The sequence below is a fragment of the Scylla paramamosain genome, chromosome 14, assembly GCF_035594125.1.
Source record: "Scylla paramamosain isolate STU-SP2022 chromosome 14, ASM3559412v1, whole genome shotgun sequence".
NCBI classification, from domain to species: Eukaryota; Metazoa; Arthropoda; class Malacostraca; order Decapoda; family Portunidae; genus Scylla; species Scylla paramamosain.
Window position 1 is genome coordinate 17,724,923 of NC_087164.1, and position 21,516 is coordinate 17,746,438.

Sequence of the window (21,516 nt, forward strand, 5' to 3'; positions counted from 1 at the left end):
TAGAATCAAGATAACAGAAGAATGTCCTTGTAGCTACAAGATAACAAGAATGACCGTTCATCAGACAATGGTGGGGGTCGGGATGGGAGAAATAAAAGCAGATGCTAGAGTTATATATTTGTTGATTGTAACAGTTACATATAGGCCAGTTAACAAACTTTCACACACACAAAAAAAGTGGATGATCGTTAAAACACTACATAGGACGGAAGAAAAGTATATGTAGGAAAATAAAGGCAAGGGAGAAGGGCATAAAACCTCGGTATAATGAATTAGAACGGTTAACGAAAAGAGTATAAATGAGAATAAATGAGACCCTGCCAGGGTCAGACCTTGATGTGTAGTTCTGACCCCATATTACAGAAGGGATATAGGTCTATTAGAATCTTTACAAAGGAGAATGACGAAGGATACAAAGGATGAGGGGTATTCCGCAAGAAAGCTATTAAATTTACATTGAGACGTAGATTAAGAGGGGACCTGATAGAAGTCAAGTGGTAAAGGGGTTATAACAAGGAGGATGTAAGCAAAATTCTCCGGATCAGTAATCCGGATAGAAATAAAAATAACAGGTTCAAGCTTGACAATATAGATTTACGACTCCGGATCAGTAATCCGGATAGAAATAAAAATAACAGGTTCAAGCTTGACAATATAGATTTACGAAAGATAGGAACTGGTTCTCAGATAGTGGTAGATGAATGAAACTGACTCGGTAATCAGGTTGTTAGTGCCGAGACATTAAGAATGGGAATGATGGGTGGAAGTAAGCATATATCATACAGGGACTGCCACGTATAAGGCCTAATGGGTTTTTGGAGCTTCCCTTATGTTGGGAATGATGGGTGGAAGTAAGCATATTTCATACAGGGACTGCCACGTATAGGCCTGATGGGTTTTTGCAGGGTTTTTGCAGCTTCCCTATGTTCTTAAGCACCCTTATAAATTAATGTATGATGGGTCATAAATGTACATCCAGGTTAAGCTATTCTCAACGTTCCCATTGACTTAATTTCATGACTTGTTACAGGTGTTGCCAGTACCGAAGGGAGAACCGAAGTTTACCGAACCAGTCTCACCTAGACATCCACAGTACCAGTAGCCCTGAAATGCCTACCACCGGTGAGGAACCGTATCCAGAGCACCGCTGGCGTTGAGGATACTGCACACGCAGTTCAAGACTATACGTGACAGGTGTAGAGCAGCGGGCACAGATGAGCGCCATCTGAGGACCGCTGCGTGAAGGCGAGGCAGCCGGAGAGCAGCCGGGAGTCGGGCTGGGGAACCATGACTACCAGTTTGTTGCAATAAATCTCATCTGGTTGTGATTTTTTCATAGTGTCTCACCACCGAGGGGAAGAAAATTCATCCATGTGCCTCTTTAGTAAACTTCATCCACCTACTCTTTCCTGTCATGGATGGCACTCTCTGAATTGGTGTCGTGTCCTTCTTCCTTATCCTGTGAACAGTACCGAGTACTCGTCATTTGTCGGTTCCACCTACTTTACCGACTCGTAATTGGTGCAGTCCTCCCTTCTTATCCTGTGAACAGTATCCAGTACCCGTCTTTGGTGACGGTGCAGAGACAACTTGTATAATAAACTATAATATAAACCTTGATGTTTTAAACTAATTTTTTTTACTAAGGTATATAATTTTTTTTCAAATACAGAATACTTGAACCTAGCTAAATCAAAAATATAATGATAAAAGCTGAATAATTAAAACTTGCAAATTTGAGAAGGGCAACTTTCTTGCTTGGACCCAATAATAAATAATAATAAGAATAATAAATGTACTAAATGTACAGAAACTATCAGAAAATGTGCTCGGAAACTGTTCAGAAAATGGACAGTATCAGAAAATGTACTTGTACCAGAATCAGTACATTCAGAATCAGAAATGTACCAGAATCAGTACATTCAGAATAATAAATGTACTAAATGTACTAAGTCGAAAATACTCTGACGAGTCTCCGGAGATTATGCACGTATGTTATATAACAAATAAAACAAATGGGCTCCCTTCCCCCACGGTTTATTTGATTACATTACATCCAGAACATAATCTTGGTACAGTTCTCAACTTTGGTTTGGATTCTACTGGGTGTAAACCCAAAGTAAACCCAAAGAACCCAAACCCATTGTCAATGATAAAACACGGTTCTTTATTATGCTAAATAGCCATTTCAATACCTTCAAAATATACAGGACTTCATTCTATCAAAACACTAATTACATTTGTAGTTTTGATGAGTTGAGAAGCTGGCTATATAATCAATAAATCTAAAAATCTCAGGTTAAATATTTGGCAAAACTGCATATCAAACTGATTACATACAGGGTGCAACACGAGATTCTGTAAATATTGCCAGAGGTAAAAGTACAGTTATTTTAAGTTGAAAATGTTCTATGTACATATGTGTTTTGAGGTGCCATTTAGCCATGGCACAAAATTCAAGTGTGGCCTGGCAATTGGTACAATGGCCAGGCCGAGCAGGAAACCATGGCAGAGAAACACCATTTCTACATACTCCACATTACTTTTACATATGTAATATTATCAGAACATATTCACTGTCACTGTCTAGGAAAGAAACTACGTGATCTGACTAACATTCAGCTGATTTGCTGCTAGTCTCGCTGCTTCCCACTCCTTGTCTGGGTAGGCATGGTGCCATAGCCTGGGCCAGCCATTGTATCTGATGCAGGACACACTTGAATTTCATGCCTCGGGTAAACAAAGCCTCAAAATGCATGTGTACACAGAACATTTTCCATTAATATTCTGTATTTTTATCTATGGCAATATCTGCAGAAACTCGTGTTACACCCTGTATAACACTTATTCAGTAAATGAATTTACATAAAGGAATAACTACAACACTTGGATACAACAGCTGCACAGAGTTTGCAATTATGACTGGACTTTCATTTGAAGGAAGTGTAATGCTTCATGTTTATACACTCTGTACCATTAAAGACAAATTGAAAGGCTTGGAACATACTGAAAAGAACAATGTGAGTGTGCTGTGAGAGATGGCTAAACTAGTAAGGGACTGATATGCACACTTTGAGCTGACACCATCAGCATAACAAATAATTGACAAATAGCATGAATTTAGCCATGTGGAGAAAAATTAGTGACATAACTGGATAAGGCATATAAAACATTATGAAGTGTAAAGTGATACAGAAAATACCAGAAAAAACAAGAAAAGACAAAAACTTAAATAGCAAAAAAAAACTGAGACAAACTGCACATTGTTTTCTGGCTTGGTGAGCTGCCATCTGCTGGGTAAGGCTAATTCATTGAAGCTCAGAATCTGATTTTCAAAATTATCAAAGAATGATGTAGATATTCAGAACAAGTAAACATCCCACAAGCTGGAAATATTCGGGGGAGCAGACATAATATAATACTAATACTAATAATGATTAAAAGAAGATAACAATGGTATTTTACCAAAATAACTTTACAAGACTCATACTAAAAAAGGCGAGTGGTTCGCTGATGGAGTCAGCACTTCTAATGTGTGTGTGTGTGTGTGTGTGTGTGTGTGTGTGTGTGTGTGTGTGTGTAGATATCATAATACTGTTTCTGACATTGGCCTCATGAGAAAGGAACATATCACTTAATGAAGTAAAATCACAGTGAAGTGAGCTGCATCTTATATGCCTGTTGATATATGTTATTATTTTAATTAATTAATTAATTAAATTAAATTAAATTAAATTTTTTTTTTATGTAAGAGGGCTACTGGCCAAAGGCAACAAAAATTTGGATTAAAGAAAAGGGCCACTTGAATGCCAGTTCCCATAGAAAGATCAAATAACAGATCAAATAACAGAGGATAAGTGCCTTGAAACCTCCCTCTTGAAAGAGTTCAAGATAGGAAGAAGCACAGTTTACCAGAGAAAGGGATGAATGATTGAGACTAGTGGTTAACTCTTGCATTAAAGGTGGACAGAATAGGGGTGAGAGAAAGAATAAAGTCTTGTGCAGTGATGCTGAAGGAGGAGGAGAGGCATGCAGTTAGCAAGATCAGAAGTGCAGCTAGCATGAAAATAGTGGTAGAAGATAGCAAGAGATACAATATTGCAGTGATGACAGAGAGGCTGAAGACAGTCAGTCAAAAGAGAGGAGTTGATAAGACAAAAAGCTTTTGATTCCACCCTGTCTAAAAGAGAAGTAAGAGTGGAACTCCCCCATACATGTGAAGCACACTCCATACATGAACAAATTAGGCCCTTGCTCAGATTTAGCAGCTGGGGGGATGACTCTGTAGTCATAGCTAGATGGTAGAAAATTTGGAAGCTTCAAGAGTGTGGCCACGAGAGCAAATTAGGTCATTGTGCACATAGATGCAATATCCAACTTTGAAATGAAAATGAGAATAGAGAAAGTAGGAGGGAATAAAGAAGGGGCTACTGTCAGCTGTCTCAGATACCTGTGTTTCAGTGAGGAAAAGATGATGATATTCAGCAGAGGAGAGGTGGTGTTCTACAGATTGAAAATTAGAACTAAGGCTGTGAATGTTTGCAGAAGTTAATGAAGAAAAAGTTGAGGAGAATGTCAAGACATTTGGGGTCGATACCAGGAGGGCAGTCTGACCTGCGGACACTTGTGATACCCTCCCCAGACAGGGATTCAGAGGCTGGTGTAGGAGTCACCATATTTAATTTAGAGTTTTGAGTGAAGAGTGTGCATGTAATTTTGTGAGAAGAAAGAGAGCTGTCTTTATTTAAGAAAAGTATTTTGTTAAACTGTTTGCATTATCTTTAGTTCAAGAATTATATATTTTCCATGAGTTTTGTACAGTGCTGTTTAAAACAAATCCGCAATACAATCATTGGGAGTGGTGAGTGAATGGCAGCCCACATAAGCATAAAGACTAACCACAAGGATGCTGGCATAACCAACCATGAAAGAGAACTCAGAGCACACTTTAATCACCTTTGACATGGGAGCTGATACTTGATTTGTACTTGGAATATTATGGTTTTATCTAAAATATAACTTACTTTAAAGTTCTTATGAAATTCAAATGATCTTGAGAGAAATCCATTATTAAACACATCAATACTCTCTATAATTCAACTGCACAACAAATTCTGTCTCCTATCCTTTATCATTTCCAATTACTCCAAGTCATACAAGCAGCTTCAACTTATTACACAGTAACTGTTAATATCTTAAATCTATTAGTAATAGCACAGTAGAACAATCTTCAATATATCAATAATAATATATTCATTATGTCACAGCATCCTACTTCAAGGTTTGTCTTTCATATTACAAATTGTAATTATTCATAAAAAGAACAAGTCCCTTCAATTTTCATGAGTAAACAATATAAAATGAATTTGTTACACATCATAATGATATCAATTTTATCATCTTATAAAATAAAATCATTACACAAGTCCCAAAAGTTGGCTTCATGACCAAAACCAAGACTACTTCAGGAAGCTGTGGCGATACGATATTTACAAGTGAATTTGCAGAGGAAAAAGAAAGGACTTGCATACAACCTTGCATGCAACAGATATCTATCTCCCACTCCTTTGCATACACAGGAGAACTCATATTAAGTTTTATTTGCATTTATCAGCATCATCCAAATAACTATAGACACAAATGTATGTTTGGCACAATGTTCATTATTATGGTCATCCTGAGCCATGTCAATGTCAGGGCATCACTACAGGTTAGTGTTCATGACTATTCTATTTGTAAAGAAACTTTGAATTTTTGAGTATCTGTTGAATTTCAAGAAATCTTGGATCAGAAGACCCAATAATGGACAGAATACTTCCTGATACATTAAAAACAAAAGTATAATCTGTTTCAAGTAACTTAGATTCTTATGGTACGGACAAGAACACCTTATTGATGGTTGATCGATTGGCTCAGGATAACTAGATTTACAAATTACAGGATGAAGGGGCAAGGATAAGGACAAAAATCAAAAAGTTCAAAAGCTTCACTGAAACAATCGAAATAGAAGGTGAGTGATTTTCATCTACTTAGATGGATGGAAGAAAAGGGGATGAGTGACATTTGTTCTAAGGCACTAGGATTGCATGGGACTTAAGTGTGATAAATTTCTGCAGATATGGCTATGCATCAAGGTCAGTTAAACTTACAATTGGATGAACATACACATAGATCTTTTTGTCAAATACTGAGGTGAAATTATTTAGGTTTGAAGTTAAAATTGTAACAGTTTATGTGTCCAAACTTTAACAATCCATAACATCAAAAACAAAAAATACATGTAAGTTACCATTATATATTAATTTCTTGCCATCATGCATAACAAGAGTAATCAGAGATGTATTAACAAAATGTAAGAGAAACTTTTTGTGCAAAGGCACACGCGCACGCACACACGCAAGCACGCATGCACACACATGCACACACAGACATGTTTATATATGAGCCATAGCCTGTCTTTGATACGTTGAAAATGTATGTATGGAACTGCTATGACAATTCCTTCTTACCTAAAGTTTCACAACTCAAAGTGGGCACCAACTGAACGGTGAGGCACCAGCATCACAGCATCTCTAGCTGACTTATCTGCATAAAAAGTACAATAAATATAAATGTTTCATAACCATTTCATATTGAGGTGATAGTGTAATACAGCAAATTGTCAATAATACTGAAGTGGAATTACACAAATAAATGAAATATAACCTATCATAACTGCAACATGAAGCACTAAGTACAATGGAAAAATTTTAATTTGAGGATAGTGAAAGTGAAAATCCAATCTGCATGCACTGGCCTTCCATAAAAATGTGTACTACTATAGTCATTGTAAGCTAAGCTATCTACTAGAAGCCCCATGCTTTGCCTCCTTCCTCATTTTTCAGCAAGGTAAATGATTGGTGGACTTATGTTTTTGCTACTTCCCCAGAACTTCTATATTTTCAATCATATTGTCAATTATCCTTTCCTTTTGCAGATAAAAATAAATAAATAAAATAAGTACATAAATAAATAGATAAATAAATAAATAAATAAATAAATAAATAAAAAAATAAATAACAATAACAATAATGTACTACTACTAACAATAACTGTAATAACAATAATGTCAAATTATAATGGCTCAAGAAAATAGTGAAAACAAAGAATCATATTATTTACATAAATGCATCCAACAAAGGAAGATAGGAATGAACTATACTAACTCTGACCAGAGGCAGCCTTGGCTATTACTTAATTTCACAATACCCAAAGCTCAGCTTGACAACTTTATCTCATCAATTATAATACCACTGCAAAACCACATAACAGGTATGAGCAACAAGATTTCTCAGTATATGGTGTGTATTCTTATGGAATAACTCAATTTCCTGCTCTTTGACCTCTTGGGAATAGTTCTGAAGGGATGGGAATGTAATACAGATCACAAATCAATTAAACATACCAAGATATCTCGAGCACCATCTGGCACCAACTTCATTTGACACCAAGCAAAAATGTATTCACTTGCTATTTTCTTATCTGGAAGTTCAAGAGCTCCAAGCCACACCTTCTGAACCTTCATCATACCTGGGACAAGCTCCATAACAGTGTACAGAACAGGATCATCTGAAAAATGACAAACCTTGATAATCTAGATTTCTAGGACCACAGATATTTAAGTATAATTGGAACTTGGTGATCTCTAGCCATAATTGATATTTTGTAGGATTTCTATTTAGCAAGAATATGCTGTAAGGACTGTGTTTCCATGCTGCTCCAGATCTGAACAATTTCAGAAATGACATAGGCTAAAGTTACAGGAATATAATTAAATTACTGACACAGGTGTTATGAAAATTAATGTACACTAAACCCCACCTAAGTTGGAGCTGAATATCTTGGATATCAGATAAGTCAGGACATTTTTGTACTCTTGAATAAGTGTCAGATATCTCAGAATGTCAACGAAGGTATACGGGGGAAGTTGGACATTTGTGCACTTGGATCAACATTTGATATTTCAGATAGTTCTCCGAGATGTGTGGGTGAAGTTAGACACTCGGATAAACGTTGGATGCCTAACTAATGCACTAATCTACTGTAGAGCATCACACCTTGTGTTATCTGAGTTATCCAAATGACAGAATAGGAGAAAAATAACCAATGACTGAAATGACCTTTAGTTTCAACACATTTACAAGAACAGAAAAAAAACTGCAGTGAGGTAAATAGTGCCACTGAAAGAGGCAAGTGTGGAGGACACTGTGATGCAGTCCTCGCTGCCAGTGCTTAAGAATTTTTTCATCAAGATGTGCACTAGAAAAGATGAATACACATTTAAATATCAAATATTAACTACAATAATTTAAATACCAAATATTAATCTTTTCCCATATATATAGTGCATAACACCTAACCATCTGGTGTCTACAATAGTGTATGCACTGGAAACACTGCCCGCTCTCTGTACATCCTTCAGCCCTGCTGCATCATGCACAACTGGTATTGTTAGCTGACTCCTGCTGTGTCTGGTGGTCTTCACAATGGCTTCTAAGGCTACATCTAGTTTTCCCCTAATAACTTGGATTTTCAGATATCTTGGACTGACATTCTCCCCAATTAATCTGACTTAGGTGGGGTTTATTGTAATACATTTTGTTAGACATTCTACTAGAGTTTAGATTTTTTATCCAAGTCTGGAAAATGACACTACTGAATCTACATGTCAAATTTCAAACTAAATAAAATATCAATAAACTGTAATCCACTACACACCTTGAGCAAGGACATGCCACAGCTCGACATTATGAAGTGGGACACCATACAGGTAACAGCTTTCACGAGGAAAGTAGTGCAGACTTCCATCTTCTCCCTTTAGCTGACCCACACTAGAGTGAACCTCGACAATGGTACCTTGACGATGAACTTTCTTCTTGTTCTTGTCTTCCCAGATTTTTCCACATTTATTTTTGTCAGCATTTGGAAGTTTAGAAGGTAACACAGGTTGTGCTGGCTTTTGTATTTCGCAGCCTGTCCTTGAAGCTTCTTCATTTTTAGTTTCCTGCATCTTGTTCTTGAATTTTTCGTTAGTGACAGATAACTCTAACTGAACAGGATTCTTTGCAGGGTTTCTTTCATTTACAGTATTACCATTCTGATAACATGCTCGGGGTACCTGCACCATTTCTAATTCGCTATCTTGGATATCATTTGGTTGAGTCACATGAACACTACTCAGATCAATTTTTGCCAAGAGCTGAGTGCCAGGTGATGGAAGGTGTGATGGTTTCTTTCCCATCCAGCCACAGGTTGCCTTGAGACTCACCATGTATTCTCCAACTTTATGATGTGGTACAGGAATTACATAAAAGTTACATGGTCTTGACTTCACATCACTGACTCTCCATATTTCAACAATAAGCTCCAAGTCAAGGTATAAACTTTCTATACTAAATTCAATAAAAACAAAGCCTTCAAAGAGCTGGCTTTTCCACTGAGCTACACCCCCTCTTCCAGTCTTTTTCACAATATATCCTGTAATGTGTTTTCCACAAAATTCTTTTTTAGAAACATAAAGTGCTAAGTCAATAGAGGAGACAATAGTATCATCTTTAGAAGATTCTTTGGTAATGCTGGAGATTATCTCTGAGGAGTCATTCAATTGTGATGACCCTTTAACCTGTAGCAACTTCTCTTTGCTGGAATCCTTAAGCTGCAAGTTGTGTAACAAAGCTTCTGGTGTGTCTAATGTTGCTTTATTTGATCCACTGAATTTCCCATTTGAGCAATGCTCTTGTTTATCAGGTTTATCATTTAGCTGACAAGCTACTAAGGGTAACACTTTTCTCATTTTGTGGTGATGACTCATATCCCAAACTGCAACAGCAGAGTAGCACACTGAATGACCCATTATATCTTTTGTAGATATAGGACAAGCAAGAACAGACCACCAACTATGAGAGGAGGTCCTCTTCCATTTTTCAAAAATGTCATCTTTAGCTACAACACTTCCATTTATAAAAACATTTTCTTTTGAAAAGAGAACTTTTGATGTTCCCTCAGGAGTTGTACTGGCAAGCAGTGCAACATCTTTAGAAACAGGACTTATTTTTCCCACAAAGTATAGCAAAGATTTGTGTAATAACTTGGGAATATCAGATCTGTTTTTTTTAATGAGATGTTGTTTTTGTAAGTGTGTGAGGTCACGTGGCTCTTGTCCAATCCAAGTACAAATAGCTTCACACATAACTGCACAGTTCAGCACAACTTTTGGTGCTTTTAGAGTCACTATCACAGCTCTTACAGTAATCTTTCTATCTGAGCAAAATTCATCCAAGGAACTATACTTATTGCTGAATTTGTCTCCATTCACATAGAAGGTATCACTGGAAAAGGCAGCAATGATATTTGAGCAAATGACAAGTCCATAATGTTTGTCTACAATGAAGATACTGCCCACCTTCACTCCTTCAGCAATATGAAGGACCTTACCAGGCCTGGTGTAACATTCAGTTTGCATTTTTGCAGCACAAAGTTCTTTGTAATCACTACAATCAGTGATTTGTACATGCTGAGGGTTCTCTGAGCAATCTGGTGTAAATTTTCCAGATTCAACTGATGGTTTCCTTCCAATCCACAGCAATGTTGCTTCCATAGTAACCTGATAACCATCAATATTTTTTGGCAGCATAGTCTTCCCTTCTGCATTGCACTGTCTCCCTTGTTCTTTCACCTGAAGACAGATATCTTTTGGAAACAACTTTCCATCAATATAGAGGACTTCCTTCCTAAAGTACAAGTAGGTATTATCCACTGATGCACTGACAATTCTCATGATACCATAATCATCAGAAACCTTTTCTATATATCCAGACATGTGTTGGGTTACTTTCTCCTTTCTTTTGCAATAATTTTTGGTTTCATCGACAAATTCTGTAATAATCTTTGATATCACATTCATTGAGTGCTGATCATCATACCGCCACATAACTAATGCTTGATAATGTGGAATGCCATTGGCTTGATCTGTCAACACTGGATAAGCTAAAACTGACCAAATGTTATTCTGTAGTACTTGTTGTTTATCAAGGAGACTGCAGCCTATATGAAATTTGCTTCCATACATGTAAAGAACTTTTCTTGTAAAAGATACTTTCACAGATTGATCAAGGCCAGCTTTACTCATGAGCTCACCTGAATCAGAGTATAAATCATGGACATTTCCCAAAAAATGAGTTAATGTGACAGAAGAATTACTTTCTACTAAGTCATCAACAGTTTTTCCACAAGCACTCTTAATGTATTCCAAGTCCTTTGGTGGACTTCCATACCACACACATAATGCATGCCACACAACATTTATGTTGAATATTACTTTTGGTTTATCAAAGGGTATCACCCATGCATTTAAGGGAACTCTACGATTTTGAAAGAAAAAAGAAAGATCATAATTATACTTGAATTTTTGTCCATTTACATAAAAGTTATCCTTGCTGAAAGCAATCAAATCAACATAACTTGTCATGAGTGCCTGCTTACTGTCAGCCAATAGGAGAGAGCCTCTCATGTATCCAGCTGGTTGTTCTGTTGGCATTAATAACTGGCAGGGTCTTATTTCTCTTTCATGGATTCTCTGTTTATCTTCATAGTCACATCTTTCTTTCCAAGATTTTTTATTGGCAGATGCTTGCCAAGCACTTTCATCCTTCCACGGAACATTGCATATATTACCCCACTGGTTCATGCGAATGACATAATATCTTCCAACTTGATCCCTCACTTCATTTGGCATATCACCAAACCAAGCAAACTTTGCCACCCACATATCTGAAGAGAAACTTTCTTTGGGCCAGATGGGTAAATCAGGTTCAGGTCCACTGAGATGCATGTCTGTTAGAACATCTAATCTGATAATGTAAGCGTGGATTTTAGTCCAATCTGCTAAATGATCATGGGTGTTTCTTTTGAAACCTCTCTCTCCACTGACATAAACATTATCTGAAGAAACCATTACATCATTTCTCATATCCCCAAATAGAATTTTATCATTATATATTTTTTTTACCATACCAGTGTAGTAACTGATGGGCATATGAACAATATTACTGATACTGGCATTTTTTATGCAATTAGGAATCCAACCCAACCAAGCACACTTGGCTTTCCAAAGAGCCTTCCCTGAGAGTTGGTATGGCCAAGGAGTGGGAACATCATAAAGGTATTCACTTACATAGGAATGCAATTCTGGAGACTGTTTCCAATCACTATTTTTAACCAAGTCTTCTAAATATCTCAAATCTTTTGAAGATGCTTGCTTTCCATTTATGTATAAATCATGAATGTCAATAACTGCAACATTTCTTGCATCAGAGAAAAATACCAAACCTTTCCAAAAGGCTCTTACTCTGCCTGTAAAATAATGTACAGGTTTATCATCTTCCATGTTAAAATTTTATAAATGTGACATAAATTCTGTTCAATTTGAAGGATATGAAGTGGACAAAATATCATGAACGTTCAGAGCTTGACTAATTCCATTATTTATAGCCCATGGCATTCATTCCAAGTATGCAGTTGCATGTAAATCTAGAACAGTTATAAGACACACTTGCTCTTGCACAAACATCCATGAGCACCTGTCCTGAAAGTGAGGAAGAAATGGTTAGATTACTAAAGCATTCCTATACTTATATAAAGAGGTGAGCACATGTCTGTTACTACATTAATCTGTCACTCATAAAGTTACATTTTTTGAGTAATATCCAAATGATCTCATTTTATTTATTTTTTTTTTACAATTTTTTTTTGTTTTATGTAGGAGCACTACTATTTGCTAAATTACTCTGTTTTCACTACATTTTGCTCTGAACTCTTAACTTTCTGGCTAAACATAAGATTAGCAAATTAAATACTTCAATAAATATCACACTGTACTTACATATCTTCCACTGTTGGTTAAATTTGCAGCAACCACTATCTTTTACTCTGCCCCAGGAACAAAGTGAGCTCTAGTCCTGAATCATGAGAAAATTAATCCAAATCAGTGAATCTGCAAATATCAATTCACAGTTGATAGTATCTAAAAAACAGTAATGTCTAAAGACAAAAAAATGTTTATCAATTCAGAGAGAGAGAGAGAGAGAGAGAGAGAGAGAGAGAGAGAGAGAGAGAGAGAGAGAGAGAGAGAGAGAGAGAGAGAGAGAGAGAGAGAGAGAGAGAGAGAGAGAGAGAGAGAGAGAGAGAGAGAGAGAGAGAGATTATGGCCTGTCTCCTAATCTTTGAAATTAAGCTCCTTGGTAGCTTTATGGTCCTCATTGAGCCCTTCCAACATGTATTATCCTAAAAATTTCTTCTTTGTTTACATTCTCATCAAGGTTTCTCATCCAGTGTCTCAGCATCTACATTTCCTTACTGCTAGGAGATTATTAAAATTCAACTTATTACCAAGTGGTCACCACTACAATAATCATAACATAACAAAGCAACAAATTTTTACCCATTAAAAAAAAAAAAAAAAAAATTGTATTTGCCATTCAACTGACAATCTTCTAATTAACAGCATGATTCCCTAAAGGAAGTCTAATTGTTATTTCCTTTCTATACCTTTTAGAATTCTGTGGTGTCACCTTTGCTATGTCTTATACATATGAAAGGCCTTCAACACATTAAGTTTCTGCATTGCCCTTTTACAGTTTTCATCCATTTCTCTACACTTTTATCATAAGTTTTCTTTCTGGGTGTTTTATTGCTATTGTAGTGCATGATTTACTAATCATGCACTATAAGTGATTAATATTTTTTCTTATGGCTTTGTATTGTTATTGTTATTATTATTATTATTATTATTATTATCATTATTTTTATTTATTTATTTTTTTTACTTTATCTTGTATCAGGTTCTAAGAGTGGCCAACCCAAAGGCAAGTGAGGAAGGTACATAATGAATAAAACTGGGTCCTAAGATCTGGGTCAGTTTGGCAAGTGTCTTGGACACATAACGAACAATGCTAGATATCAGGGTCATAAACATATTCATATTCAGGGTATGAAACAAACACCAGATGTCCTATTCTACATCAGTATCCTCATTTGAAATTAGTACATTTAAATATGAGTTCTCTCAATTTGTAATTATAATCTTTTCTTTCAAATTTGAAGTATGTTTTATTTTCATTGCTTACTTGTGCCACACAAGAATTTTTTAAACCACTTCACTTTGTCCCTTCAAGACTTGATTGCAACTGACATTTACCACACCTTGTATGCCCAATGACAAGTCTAAATGGACGATACATTAAACCAGTCTCTATTGTATCAATATTACTGTACTGAACTGCTGGTTAGACTGACTGGATTATCTGACTAACATTTCAGGGCCAATCTTTCCCTTGCCCAGACTTAGCTGGACATTCATTTGAGAGGCTCCACCAGGTAAGAGAGAACAGTGGTGTTTCAAAGATTCAATTACCCAATTTCCACACAGACATGGCAGTATTTTGTTTTGTCATGATTTGCTTCATCCCTGTATGTACTAGGAGTATTTTTCATCTCTGTGCAGAAGGTAAGAGGCTAGGTCTGGTTACATAAAATGCCAACATTGTAAAGAGTAGTGGTTACAATGTGAAGTTACTTAACATCCAGAAAAATAAATAAATGAATGAATTAACAAAATTAATCTCAATTTAATCTCTAAACCATGCAGGGTGCAAGCAAGACTATACCCTGTAGATGACTGCCTGCCATCTCACTGATCACAAGACTCAGTTGCCACTATAAGGAGAAGAAAAAGCTCCTCAATAAGGTACTGTTTTGATAGTGCCCCACTAAGTTAGCATAACTCGTAAAGTGTCATACAGGATTAAAAATTATCTTTAGATTAATTTAGTTCATGCATTATCTCATTTTTCTATTTATTTTCTTGTCTTATGGGTATGAACAATTTGTGACAAGTTTCATTATAAAAAAAAAAAAGAGAAAAATGTGAAATAGAGTAATGACAAAGTAAATGTTAACATAATCATGAAATTAAAACTAGTTATCACTAATCTACCTACTAATGTTACATCACCCAGTTTAAAACACCTATATGTGATGTTCTCTTAACAACACATCAATGATGGTTGCTGTGGAATGTGACATGTTCATGTTACTTTAGGCTGAGGTAGCATACCAGATAAATTAACAATGTTGAAAGAAATAGTATATAAATAAAAGGGTCACTCTGAGAAAACTTGATTTTTCAGTGTTTGTGTTGTTTTCAACGAAAAACAAAAATTAATGCGTCATGGAATACATGGGGCAAAGATTCTATCCTAGCAACCACAACCCTTAACAACAAACCCCTACTTCCCGTATTTAACTGTATAATGCACATCTGACTTTCACACATTACGAGAAAAGGTCAAAGGATTGGCAGTATCACACTAAATCCATAAACATAGCTGAAGAAGACAATACCATACACATCATGCAACACCACAACAAACCAGCAAGGTACGTTACTACGGTCAGCAAGTTTTCTTAATACGAGGTTGTGGTTACTACACTGAAGGACACGCATGCATACGCACACAGTATACTCAGTTAGACACTTGTTCTTACCTGATTAAATGAGAGACACTTGAAACTAATTTCCAAGCCCCTGGCAGACCCCGTGAAGGGCAGCTGTGTTGGGACCACCTGGTGATGGTGCAGTTGTCCGAAAGCCTTGGCATTCCCGCGAAAACCTACCATGTATCTACTTATACGGGCTTACAAAACCCAGTGTTGACTCACCGACTATTTTCGTAATTCCTCACTAATATAAGACTTTTTTAAACGATATGCCATCTGTTTAAGAATACGATTTCCTCAAGGCCTGTCAGATGTCTATCTAGTATAAGCAGTTATTGATAAATAAATAAATGGCATACAAAGAAATACCATCACAGATTGAAGTACAATGTCACATGGATATACGCAGTTCGATAACTTTTCTTTTACTTGTATTTCTGGTAAGGAAAAAAAAAGACCTTCTTTCTATGCATTTTACTAAGTATTATTATTTATTTATTTATTTATTTATTATTATTGTTATTATTACTATTATCATTATTATTTTACAGTAAAATATACAACTATTTCCCTATTCAACAGTTCTCCGCATCAATATTGTTAGCCTGACAAATTATTTTCCTGGCGACACAATGTAGGTCGAATCAATTACCTATTCTCTCTCTCTCTCTCTCTCTCTCTCTCTCTCTCTCTCTCTCTCTCTCTCTCAGGATAGCAATCACATCTATGGGAAATATAGTATATTACATCTCTGGATATAGAGGCGATGCGCTTTGGGTTAGGCTATAAGTATTACTGAAAGGTTAGTAACTCCCCTGCAGTGTGCTGTACGTTGTGTGCAGCTCCCGAAAGACACACACTGCATCACTATGTTAGGGACTGTCCCTGCATTGAAAAGTTTAGGCCCCCAGAACTTTCTGACCTGCAGCAGCTTGTCTGCTTGCTACCAAATACTGACATTCACAAGGTTCAGCAGGAGTACCCAAATTTTGCTCCCAGATGGTGATAGTGTGTGTGTGTGTGTGTGTGTACTTTCATGGCATTCTTGGCATCCTTTTCCCTGCCCTACTTGCTGTAAATTCCTTCATTAGTGTGTGCCTGTGCAGGTATATCACTATTACCTCCCCTAATAATGCAGATCTCTATTTGGCTATGAATAGATGTATTCCCATCATATATAATGCCTATGTGCATATATACATATATACCTCAGTGTGTGTGTGTGTGTGTGTGTGTGTGTACATATATATATATATATATATATATATATATATATATATATATATATATATATATATATATATATATATATATATATATATATATATATATATATATATATACTCATCAATATTATTAGTCAATGTGCGATTTTAATGTAATGTACCTGATCTGTACCTCATTATTAGGGGGAGTCTGGCAGGATCCGATCACCTCCTTTTTTTGTATATATTACTAAAACAATATAGTCATCTCTCTCTCTCTCTCTCTCTCTCTCTCTCTCTCTCTCTCTCTTCGTATTCAAAGATGAAATTAATGATATCGATTTCATCATTATTTCCTTTTTTTGTTTAAAGAAAAATACTGTATAAAGTAACATAAATAACTGAAGAGGACATTAACTGATATCAATATAACAACAACAACAACAACAACAACAACAACAACAATAATAATAATAATAATAATAATAATAATAATAATAATAACAGGAAATTCAACTCATCGAAAATGTAAAACAAAACTATATACCGTGCAAGATCTCCTACAATGACGTCCCACACAATATGCACACGGCACGTTTTCTCCTGACAAGAGTGTCCTGTGGATGTGGTGTTCTCTGTGGTTCGTGTCCCAAGGAGTAGAGCCGCCCTTTCCGTCCTTCAAAAGAGGTGTCCAGCGGTACTTGTGCCACTGAAGGATGCCGGTGTCTTGTGGTGTTGTCTGCCAGTCCCTCACTGCACAGGAACGAAAATTTCCTGATGTGGCTGTTCCTGCATGGGGAGTCTTGCTGTGTTGTCACTCATTTGCCGTCCATACTGCAGCAATGGGTTCTCAGGAATCCTGTCATCCCAAGACCTATCACTATTAGGAGGAGCAACAGCGCCGAGGAGGCAGAATCTGTCTAGTATGCATCCTCTCCTCCCGTCAGGAATGTAGCAGAAATGAAGCCGGCAGGGTGGAGGAATTATTTCAGAACGAACAGTCGTCTTCCGCAGCTGTGGACTTGGTGTGTTATGCAGGACGAGCGGCTGTGACTGCCCGCCATTTCCCAATAGCGCCACCAGCACGAGGATGGCGGGAAGGTAGCGAGGACAGGCCATGATGACTAAAGGTGTGCGTGGCGCTGACTGAGTTTGCGAGGTAGCGAGTATCCGACTATATACGTCCGCACGTGATGAAGGATAACTTACTCGAATCAAGCTGTCATACGTTCATACTGGGGGGAAGAAACCCTGACGTCAGTGAGTGCCCCTTGCCTATTGTTTGTCTTTAGGGAACCCTGGTCAAGGATGTACTGGCTCAGACCACAACGCTTATTTATTTATTCAACTCTCTCTCTGTTCTTAAGACATTTGCATTTTTATAATAGGCATGAGACAAAAATCACCAACGGTATCAGGTTCAGGAAGCTTTAATTTCGTTACCAAGTAGTGTGAACTGGAACTGTTAGATAGATTCATGGCATGTCATGATTATTCTACAAGATTATCATACTTCTTGTTGTACTACTACTACTACTACTACTACTACTACTACTACTACTACTACTATTACTACTACTGATTATCATACTTCTTGTTGTACTACTACTACTACTACTACTACTACTACTACTACTACTACTACTATTACTGCTACTCACATTAACAACAACAACAGCAACAACAACAACAATAACAACAACAACACAGCAACACTAATGATGCTTGTTATGACAGTAATTAGGATGACGATGACGACGATGATGATGATGATGATGATGATAACAATAATAATATAATAGTAATAGTAGTAGTAGTAGTAATAATAATAATAATAATAATAATAATAATAATAATAATAATAATAATAATAATAATATATTGTTATTCTTGTTGTTGTTGTTATTATTATTATTATTATTATTATTATTATTATTATTATTATTACTGTTATTATTATTTGTAGTAGTAGTAGTAGTAGTAGCAGCAAAAGCAGCAGCAGTAGCAATACAGCAATACTGCAGTACTTTAATATCATCATCATCATCATCATCATCAAATCTCTCTCTCTCTCTCTCTCTCTCTCTCTCTCTCTCTCTCTCGAGAGAGAGAGAGAGAGAGAGAGAGAGAGAGAGAGAGAGAGAAAGTACGTATTTTAATTCTTCTAGAGTGGGGACCCTATACGCTCTTACATAGAATCCACCAGTGGATTTATCGAACATAGACAGTGAGCGACTGCGGGGTTACGTGAAGTTTGACTAACATTTTCTTGCTTACGTAATGCCAGCGAAGCCAGGAAAAGTACGATGCGCAAATCAGACTTCCTTGACAACACTTGCATCTCTATACCCAGTACTATGTCCGTTTTGTCCAAACATCATCCACGTAATATGCACATATTCACTGTTAACAACTTTCATGCCACTTAGTAATGGTTGAAAGGTTGAAAGGTCCACCGGTAGCGGATCCGGAAACAGCACAAACAAAAAGGACAGGTGGATGTGATGCAGAAAGGGAGTGAAATGAGGTCACTTTTATTATGATGACGCAGAGAGAGAGAGAGAGAGAGAGAGAGAGAGAGAGAGAGAGAGAGAGAACGTGTAACAACAAAAACAAGACGAGTAGGAAAAGTTTTGAACAGCAGGACTTTCCCTCTATTTTTCCACTCCCTTTTGTGACCTGACTCGTTTGGCAGAAGATTGTTATCAATTTAATAAGGTTTCTTCCCCGACCACACTAATCTTCATAACACTAGGATGGAGATAGCAGAGAGAGCCTTAAATGATTGTGAGGGAATAACGAGGCTGTGGGGAGAGGAGTGAAAGGGATGCAAGGGCTGTATGTGTAATTTTTTTTTTCAACCATACTCTTTGATAAGGTTAACTTTACAGTGTTAGCCTGAAGGGGGGGGGGGGACGTTCACCCATACAGCATCCTACAGACTAGAGGGAAGGGCTGCTAGTAATTTAACCCTCCTCCCCGAAATACAGTAATTTAAACGTTTTTCGTTACCTTGAAAGCGTTCAATCGTATTTGTTGCTGAGTTTGTTGCCCTTCTTGGTGGCTTTTCTTTTTTTGTAGGCTGTATCATTAGGTTTTGTAACAATTACGTAAGAGCAACAATAGAAGTTTGGTGGCGTGCCCTCGCATGACAAGTCGCACCATCACCCTTTACTTGCCGACTAATGGAGACCTGACAATTTCGAGATTAACCTTTCATGGGCAGATAAATATAAAGGTATTGAAGTGAAAATCTTTAAAGGCAACATTATTTTGTGTTTTTATCCTTATGTGCCACTCTATCAACAACTACGTTATGTATGCACCATTAATAAGATGTGCTAGGCAGCCATTTCGGAGCTACACTACCTACTCCCAAGCAATGTACGAGTATACATCTGTGTGTTACCCACTTTGTTCAGTACCTTATCTAAGACGTTGTTTTAACTGTCAGTACATTTCAATGGGCAAACGAAAAATATATTTTAACATTAAGTATGATACTCATAACGACCTGCGCTGAATAACAAATTTACTTGGCTTTTTTCCATCTTTTCATTACTTATGTGATAATGTTATGCAACACTACAGTACACTCTCCCGTGCTATACCCACTGTTAATTCTGAAAAGTGAAAGTAATAACTGTTCTCAGATTTTAGAGTATGTTGTGGACTTACTCCTTTAGGTAACATGAAACATATTACGGCAGGATATACGAAGTACATTTACCTCTATATGTTTAGTTTTATACATACATACATATGTATGGTTTTGCAGCATGCTTTAGTAATAAAAATAGAGGGGAAGAATCTGACCGCAACTTTATTAATCTTAGTTACATCAGTTACATATTATAAAAGAAATATTCTTAACTATACGCTTTCTATACACATGAAGTATAAACATCTGGCAACAACTTATCCGCCTATCATTTATAACTATAAAATACATCACCTGCCTTATTTTCGGGATAAATTCCTTGTCTGTATTGTAGGTGAAGATTCTAAAGATAATATCTGCACAACTTATTCTGTTGCTGGAAGTGTGAAAAATATATCACCAAACAATTATCAAGGTATGTCTCATACTGAAAATAAAATCCATGAAGAGTTCACTAAAGGGGAACATCTGTATACAAACGAAAATAAAGCATAGCAGTTTTCATATATATATATATATATATATATATATATATATATATATATATATATATATATATATATATATATATATATATATATATATATATATATATATATATATATATATATATCAGTTTTCAAAGTTTTATATATATATATATATATATATATATATATATATATATATATATATATATATATATATATATATATATATATATATATATATATATATATATATATATATATATATATATATATTGAGAGAGAGAGAGAGAGAGAGAGAGAGAGAGAGAGAGAGAGAGAGAGAGAGAGAGAGAGAGAGAGAGAGAGAGAGAGAGAGAGAGCGTGTGTGTGTGTGTGTGTGTAATTCAGCGAGTACTATCTTATATAAAAATTCTACTAATAAGTATTACAATTGTGCTGCAAGATATAGTAACAAGCAATATTAAGCTATACATATATGAATTTCCCACTCCCACCATGTATTTACAAATCAATTATGTATAAAAAAAAGCAGTGTCAAATACTGCTGTTTCAAAAAGTCCATGTAACCATGTGTACATACCAGCCTGCATACTATAGTGCAGAGCAATTAGTCTGCAGCTCTTGGGACAATAATAAAAATATAAAA

The 21,516-nt window shown here is 36.2% G+C and overlaps 1 protein-coding gene across 1 annotated transcript; it reads right to left on the reverse strand.

Moving 5' to 3' along the window:
- Positions 1-2,020: 2,020 nt before the first annotated feature.
- LOC135106972 (uncharacterized) lies at positions 2,021-15,936 on the reverse strand. The gene is made up of 5 exons (XM_064016454.1): positions 15,583-15,936; positions 12,920-12,995; positions 8,758-12,622; positions 7,445-7,608; positions 2,021-6,585 (listed from the first exon to the last, which is right to left on the reverse strand). The coding sequence occupies exons 3-5, from the start codon at positions 12,422-12,424 to the stop codon at positions 6,562-6,564; spliced, it is 3,855 nt and encodes a 1,284-aa protein (XP_063872524.1). The 5' UTR covers positions 12,425-12,622; positions 12,920-12,995; positions 15,583-15,936; the 3' UTR covers positions 2,021-6,561.
- Between the last annotated feature and the right edge of the window lie 5,580 nt (positions 15,937-21,516).